Source organism: Hoplias malabaricus, chromosome 6 (genome assembly GCF_029633855.1).
Source record: "Hoplias malabaricus isolate fHopMal1 chromosome 6, fHopMal1.hap1, whole genome shotgun sequence".
Taxonomy (NCBI): Eukaryota; Metazoa; Chordata; class Actinopteri; order Characiformes; family Erythrinidae; genus Hoplias; species Hoplias malabaricus.
In genome coordinates this window covers 2,420,513-2,429,099 of record NC_089805.1, presented here as the reverse complement: position 1 = coordinate 2,429,099, position 8,587 = coordinate 2,420,513, and the positions used below count along the sequence as shown (strand labels likewise).

The 8,587-nt window shown below is 39.6% G+C and overlaps 1 protein-coding gene across 1 annotated transcript in view; it reads left to right on the top strand.

Moving 5' to 3' along the window:
• Positions 1 to 213: 213 nt before the first annotated feature.
• The window catches only part of LOC136699355 (meiosis inhibitor protein 1-like), a 55,141-nt gene continuing 46,767 nt past the window's right edge, over positions 214 to 8,587 (top strand). Inside the window, 11 exon segments of the mRNA XM_066674019.1 lie at positions 214 to 596; positions 1,235 to 1,355; positions 1,659 to 1,709; positions 2,598 to 2,671; positions 3,079 to 3,181; positions 3,491 to 3,694; positions 4,125 to 4,261; positions 5,304 to 5,418; positions 5,700 to 5,816; positions 7,250 to 7,349; positions 8,235 to 8,369. Of these exon segments, the coding sequence (XP_066530116.1) occupies positions 480 to 596; positions 1,235 to 1,355; positions 1,659 to 1,709; positions 2,598 to 2,671; positions 3,079 to 3,181; positions 3,491 to 3,694; positions 4,125 to 4,261; positions 5,304 to 5,418; positions 5,700 to 5,816; positions 7,250 to 7,349; positions 8,235 to 8,369 (1,274 nt within the window). The 5' untranslated portion in view covers positions 214 to 479.

Below are 8,587 nucleotides of genomic sequence, written 5' to 3'. Positions count from 1 at the left end.
TATTTATATAAATTTATATCATTTTAAGACATGTACTTAAATTATTTATATATATATATATTGTTTATTTCACTATTCATTTTGTAAAATCGTCTTAGTTTTCTAAAAAAAACCGTTTTGTTGATTTCCCTTGATTTTTGTCCCCCCCCTTTGTTCTGATTGGCTGTGGGCTTTTATCACTTAACAAATAAAGTTTTCTGAGAGACACTTTAAACATTGAAAATGATAAATTTGAACCTTGACTGCGTACAGCTAACGGATTTTTTTTGCTTCAGCGTTTAAGATTATAGCTGAACTCATCTTATTTCAAGTTATGTACTGATATGTTACCTTAGCATAACATATCACCCTGTGAACCTAGTTAGCATGCTAGCCAGTTAGCCGTTTTACAATTTTTACACTGAAAACTCTGCATTGTCTTCAAGACACTGACTTTCTGTGGTACATTTTCGGGCAACGACGGTGAAATACGGTACAAAATGTCGAATTTGGGCGTTATTTTGGACGCGGCTCACCAAAAACACGACCCCCGCTGGTGCGCGCGCGGAGTGTGTGTGGCTTGTGTGGTGGAGCTCATGGATAGAGAAGACGCATCGGTAAAAATACAACTTGTAGATTTAATACTCTATTACCTGTTAAACACATCAATTCATAAACCACACGAGACTGAGCAAACAGTGATTTGACCTCCTGTAAGCTGGTTAAATTATGAACAGCTGTAATAATGCATCATTTTATGAAAAAACAGCGTGACTATTTTAACATATTTTCATATAGAAAAAGGCGCATCCTAGCTAACAGGAAACGTTCCCGGAACGTTTTTGTAACTTGAGAAAAACGTTCTTAGAACGTTAAAAAAAAACTGGACAAATTCACGTTGAGGGAACATTCCAGTGCAACGTTCCCACAACCAAAACTGGAACGTTGGGGGAACGTTCTGAGAACGTAATTTTGTTATAATATTCACTGAACATTTTGTAAATTCTAACTTGTACTAACTGGCCACTTCATTATTAATCCCACTTCATGAGGGCTGTCCCTTGCATATACTGGGTGTACAATGACAGATTGTGCAGCTTATTCCTTGCTGCACATTTTACCAGCTCCTTTGTAATTATGCATCTATTTTCAGTTTCTGACAGTACCAGAAAACATACTTTAGCATTCATGATCTGCTTTTAGGTTCCTTGTTTAGTGCTTGCTGTTTTATAACACTGTCCTCTTGTTTATGCAGACCGTGCGCAAGTCTGCAGCACTGGCAGGAGTTTTAGACTTGCTGAAGACCGCAGGTGTGGTAAGGGACATCTTCCAACAGGACGAGAGAGTGTGTCTGCATTTCAGCTCTGCACTGTTGAGTAAGACGTGCACACACACATGCATACAAACAACGTTATCCATTACACTTCAAATGAGCAAAAGTTACATTCTGGCACACAAGCTTCTTATTTGAAATTTTTGTTCCAAATTCAAATGATGCAGCAGTTGCATTCTATTTAATTAAATTCTGCAGTTTCTAAGTTGAAAAAATCAATTAAAACGATGACTAATATAAAGCCAGTGTCACACTTTTTGAAATTTTTTTTTAAAGCTGTCATTTGACTGCGCAATGTATATTTTAACGTACAATACTAATATGTTCTACATTTCCTCCACTGTAGAGATGCTGATATCTGTTGAAGATTCAGCTGTATTGGACCGGATAATTCAGGGTCAGCTTGAAATTATTTTCTGTCCCACTCTTTTCTCTAATTCATTCATTCATTCATTCATTCATTATCTGTAAGCGCTTATCCAGTTCAGGGTAGCGGTGGGTCCAGAGCCTACCTGGAATCATTGGGCACAAGGCGGAAGATCCTTCACAGGGCAACAGACACACACACACACACATTCACATCTACGGACACTTTTGAGTCGCCAATCCACCTACCAACGTGTGTTTTTGGACTGTGGGTGGAAACCGGAGGAAACCCACACAGACACAGAGAGAACACACCAACTCCTCACAGACAGTCACCCGGAGGAAACCCACGCAGACACAGGGAGAACACACCACACTCCTCACAGACAGTCACCCGGAGGAAACCCACGCAGACACAGGGAGAACACACCACACTCCTCACAGACAGTCACCCAAAGCGGGAATCGAACCCACAACCTCCAAGCCCTTGGAACTGTGTGACTGCGACACTACCTGCTGCGCCACCGTGCCGCCCTACTATAATTTATTGTCTCCTTTATTTTCTTTTTTTTTTCTGTGTGATACAGCAAACATATTGGGTTATAAGGTTACAATTCTAAGTTATATTGCATTTTAGAGTACACATAATAAGTTTAAAGAGAAAATCACTATGGAACACTGTTTAGAAAAATCCATTAGAAAATACATTAATTTTTATTTGCATGTTATATTGTTGTGTAATGTATCACAATAATGGCAAATTAACATTACATTACCTGCCCACTCTGTTTCTCTTGGTTTTTGTTTTCTTTCTCTAGGAACACTAATTGATATATGCTGTATCCCTGCAGCTGCAGCTATATACAATTGGATTAATTATGTCTAAAGTATGTCTACAATGTGTATGTTTGTGTTTCAGTGCTGGTTCAGCTCCTTCTGGATCTGAAAGATGAACAGTTTTTGCATTATATTCTGGAAGAGCTCCATACACAGGTAAGACACACACATACGTAAACAATGGGCATAGGTATCCACACAGATCACAGGGACAGCGCTCCTTGTTGGCCCCACAAATAACACTTTCAGCACCCACACAAGCAATTCTAAAAGGTCTCCCATCCTGGAGTCATTGGGCGCAAGGCGGGAATACACCCTGGAGGGGGCGCCAGTCCTTCACAGGGCAACACACACACATTCACTCACACACTCACACCTACGGACACTTTTGAGTCGCCAATCCACCTACCAAACCGGAGCACTATATAATCTATATTGGTAGATTGCAATAATAAATGATTGTGGAATATTTAATTGTGCAGCTGAGAGTCTTACGTTTCAGTAAAGTGCAAACTTACCTGACTTTATCTCACATATTTTTCTTGCAATACTTGGTCTCGCAGCTGTGTGAGGGACGTGGTGGAAAATTTCTCCCTCACGTCACGTTTCTGGGGAAGCTGGTGGATACTGTGCCTTTTTTGCCACAAATTTTGACAACAGTCCACTGTAAGAAACACACACACATGTTTGCAATAAAAAAGTGTGTATTGTTGCCTAAGTGGCTATATTCTTGGAAGTTATTATTCCATATCATGTCAGTTATTGTAGGTTAAATTCATGCCTCAAAATAACTCCTGATATTTTGTCTTTTCTGACAAAATAACAAAATGTTGTTGACGTCATTGTGTTAATCAGGATCATTTATTCTTAAAATGTTCTATGCATTTGCATAAAATGATATGCACAGAGCACAATATTTACACATTACATGTAGAATGCCTCTCTCTTTCTCTCTCTACCTCTTCCTCCTCTCAGTGAATGTTCTGGAGTGCATAATCCTGTGTATACTGAACCCTGATGAAGAGCTGAAGGCTGCAATGTGTTACGTGTTCCGTGGTGTTTGGGCATCGGAGGCAGCATTGCAGTCTCTGCCACACAAACTAAAGGAAAGCCTGTGTGTGTTACTGTTACACACACTCACACACGCCTGCTCAATACATCTAACTATCAACGGTCTTGGTAAGAGACACAGAGGGATGAAAAATATAACGACACCCAGGGTGTATTTTTGAAATGTGTGTGTGATGTGCACGCAAGTAAACTCAAATTCAACTTGACTCTCAATCCATTTAAATATAACCAAGGAATCACAAGACACTACAGGTGTAAAAACGCAGATTTGTCTTAGGTGAGATTCCAAGTGTTAATACTGTAAGTATCTGACAGAACAGCAGTCAAAAATCTGTCTGTTTATTTTACATGAAGATCATTATAAAATTTAAGGCAGTCCAGTTACTACATTTAGATTAAAACATGTAAAATGTTGCAGTGCTTTTGAAAATATCTGAGCAGCAAGTGACAGATGTGTATATTATCAAATTTATTACCATATAGACAGGGAGTTAATTTAGTTAAAATGGTACATGTTTGTGTGTGTGTGTGTGTGTAGGACTGCTGGTGCTGATGCTGCGAGAAGGAGATCTGGTGTGCTGGCTGATGAATCAAAGTCAGATTCCAAAAAATGAGGAGGAAGAGGGTACTGAACTGTCTATTCAAACATGTTCACTACCACTCATTTTAAAAGGGGTGAGTACTGAAGAAAAAAAAAGAGAAAGACGGCATATAAATGTGTAGAACAGTGGCATTCAGTGTTGAAATACATTCATTCATTCATTATCTGCAACCCTTATCCAGTTCAGGGTCGCAGTGGGTCCAGGGCCTACCAGGAATCATTGGGTGCAAGGCGGGAATACACCCTGGAGGGGGCGCCAGTCCTTCACAGGGCAACACACACTCACACATTCACTCACACACTCACACCTACGGACACTTTTGAGTCACCAATCCACCTACCAACGTGTGTTTTTGGACTGTGGGAGGAAACTGGAGCACCCGGAGGAAACCCACGCGGACACGGGGAGAACACACCACACTCCTCACAGATAGTCACCCGGAGGAAACCCACGCAGACACAGGGAGAACACACCACACTCCTCACAGACAGTCACCCGGAGGAAACCCACGCAGACACAGGGAGAACACACCACACTCCTCACAGACAGTCACCCGGAGGAAACCCACGCAGACACAGGGAGAACACACCACACTCCTCACAGACAGTCACCTGGAGGAAACCCACGCGGACACAGGGAGAACACACCACACTCCTCACAGACAGTCACCTGGAGGAAACCCACGCAGACACAGGGAGAACACACCACACTCCTCACAGACAGTCACCTGGAGGAAACCCACGCGGACACAGGGAGAACACACCAAACCCCTCTGTTGAAATACAATAAGATAATAATATAATTTGATTGATAGTAGATATGATTTTGCATAATTGCTGCTGCTCAGTTAAAGTTTATTATTAAAATAGGCCTTTTGGAAATTTCAATTAAAAAAAATTTTTTTTGACTAGTTTATGACTGCAATTATGTTTGCATCAGTAAGATCCTGTATTTTCTTACCTTCTTCCGTTTAGCTTGAGCCAAATGTGAAATCATTTACCTAAAATATATCTTTATTGATAGCTGTAATGTTGGATGGGTTTTGATTTTGAAGTAAAATAAACAATTTCTCTCAACATCCCCCACCCCTCCCTCACTTCTCCCTCTCTGTATAGCTGTTGCTGCATAGTGATGAATGCGTGCAGGTGGTGAGTGTTCAGTGTGTTTCTGCAGCACTAATACACTGTCCAAGCCAGTACTGCGCTCCATTCATACAGGCAGATTTGCCAGGTCAGAAACCATACACACTGTACTCTACATTCTGCTCAGATTACTCAGCTACTGTATATGTAAATGTTCTTGAACCCTATATTATTTCTCATAGACCATATGCAATAAATGGTCGTATTGCATGGTGGGTGTATGCTGTACTGGGAAATAGCTCTGTTCTTGTGTTGGGAGGCATGTTGTTTTTATAATTACATTTTTTTGCTGTTGTAAACATATGATTTCAAATCTCTCCATTTCTCTCTCAATCCCTCTTTCTCCATCTAACTCTCTGACTGTATTAGAGTTCCTGTTCGAGCGAATGAGCAGTAATAATGACGTTCTGCTCTGGTCAGTGTATGACTGTCTGCTGTTGCTGTGTGAGGATGCTGCATTCTTCTCACAGTGTCACTCCGTTTATGGTCAGGCTATGTGTCTGTGTCTCTGTCTGTGTGATTGTGTGGAACTCAGATAAAATGTCTGCATTTTCATCTGTAATATTGGGCTTATGCTGGGTTCTGGTTTGTTGCCTAATTTTTAAATACAGAGGACTTCATACTCTCATCCATTTCCTTTCTACAAATGCACTCGCATGGTCCCTATTTCCCAACCGCTCTCTTTATCTCTATATAAATGTTTAGTCTAAAGCTGTATTTGTAATAACCCCAGAATATGTGGAGGGATCGATTGTATCATTAGAGGCTCAGGATACAATATAATGGATATATTTAAGACAGGATAGAAGTGATGTGCAAGTACCATGTTAAAACATAATGCATAGTAGTATATTGTAGTTTAGTAGTAATAAACTACAATATGAAGCTCCAAAGAATATGGAGCTCTATAAGGGTCAAAAGTTTTGTTCATTTAAAAAAAATATCTCAAACTGAAAGTTCAAATCTTGGGATTAAACTTTGAAAAATACAACAATGTATGTATAGGATGATTTTTTCAGTTTAAATAGAATTTTGATTCAATTGTTAAATTTTTTAAAAATAAATCATTTATTTCAATTTTTCACTTTCCTATATTTTTGATATTTGAAGTTTTTATATTTTTCAGTTGCAGATTTTATGTTTTCAGATTCAGATCTTATTTTATTTTTAGTTTCATATCTTTTTTTTCAGTTGCAGATATTACTTTCACGTTCAGATCCTTTTTTTCAGTTTCTGACTTGACCCTTTTCTCGTGTGGGAGGCGGGACATCAGCAGAGAGGGGCGTGGTATAATGACTGGCAGCATAGCAATGAAGGCGGAGGAGCTTCCTCACTGTTGACTATGAGAAATATCACTGAACACTCACGTTATACTTACTTTTTAATACATTGTTGTATTTTTCAAAGTTCATTCTCAAGACTTGAACTTTCAGTTTCAGATTTTTTCAAATAAAGAAACTTTTGACCCTAATATCACTCCATATATTTACAGTTACCTCTAATGCAGTGCAGCATTGTGAAGTGGACAAAGTAATATTCTGTATTTTAAAAACATTTAAGCCTAACAAGATGAAAGCCTTGATCCCAGCCAGTCTTACGATTTTGAAACAATGTTGTTCTTTTGTTATCCTAACAGTGGGCATAATTCACTTTTAAATTAATATTTAAATAAAACATACACAGTGTAGTTAATATAACACCTCCTGCATGTGGAGCAGTTCTAAAAAATGTTCTCCTGTGCCTCTTGATATTATTTTCATATATTCACATATTGATTGCATCACTTTGCTGTATATTTATTCTAAAGTGGGACGTTTCTGTCACCTACTGGACATTTTAGCACATACATTTTGTCCACTTTGATAAGCAGGAGCAGAAATGTGCTCAGTAAATTGTGTGTGTGTGTGTGTGTGTTTTAGGTATTGAGTCTCTGGTGCGCAGTCTGAGGATAGTACTAAGTTTGACTAATGTTGAGGTTAAAATAAAAGGCTTGCAGCTGCTTACAACTATATTGGAGAGGTACAAATCTCAAACACATAAGCACAGTGTAAATGTTTTAATGTAATTCTAGAACTACTTTGACAATATTTAGACTAAAATACCATAGCCTTCCTGGAATCACTGGGCACAAGGTGCGAACACACCCTGGAGGGGGTGCCAGTCCTACAACATACACTCACACCTATGGACACCTTTGAGTAGTCAATCCACCTACTGACGTGTTTTTGCACCATGGGAGGAAATGGAGCACCCAGAGGACACCCATGCTGACATGGGGAGAACACAACACATACATACCAGCTCTCAAATACTTGATATACCCACATATTAACAGCAGGATGTTCACATTTAGGGACTGCTCCAAAAAATGATGCTATCAGGCTGGCTTCGTTATCTATGACACTTTATGTATTTGTTAATGTTTATGAGCACTGATACAGTATGAGAAGTAATTCTTAACCGTGAGTAAGTGAGAATGTATGTGAGTGAATGAATGAGGCACAACCCATATCCATGAGGTCCTTTGCCTCAAAAAAAAAAGCGCATGTAGTTTTTCCTCCTTGCCTGGAAGCTGGGGCCAGGCAGTAGTTCGTATAGGAATTAAACTGTTTTAAACATGCACTAAATTATAACCAGACTTCTGGGGCTGATAATAATTATGTGTTTATGAATATAGGAAGAGGTTGAGGAAAAGACATCTGAGACTAGTTTTTTTTAGCCAACGTTAAACGTGTAAAACGTGTTCAACAACTTTTAGCTGCATAATTAAAGTAGGCTTTTGTAAGTTTTAATAGGCCCAAGTAGCCACAAAACTTCTTCCTTCGGCTGCTTCCATCAGGGGTCGCCACAGCAGATCAACCGACCCGGTATTTTTCTTTCATGAGTGTGTGTTTGTGTGAACAGGCAGCCCTCCGCTGTGCGTCTATTCCCCACTGTTCCTGGGTTTGCGTATGTTGCTGAAGTTCTGCAGAGAGGCATAGCTTTATCCTGCTTCAGGGCAGCTACTCAGGCAGCATGTGCAGCTTCTGCACTGTTTAGGTAAACACACACACACACACATCATAGGTCTGTTTAACATCTCTGTATGTGTGCAAGTAAGTTATATGCAGTAATTGTTTGTCCTGTATTTCATGGTCTGAACAAAAATCTGTGTGTGTCCAATTATTCATTCATTCATTCATTCATTCATTATCTGTAACCCTTATCCAGTTCTGGGTCGCGGTGGGTCCAGAGCCTACCTGGAATCATTGGACGCA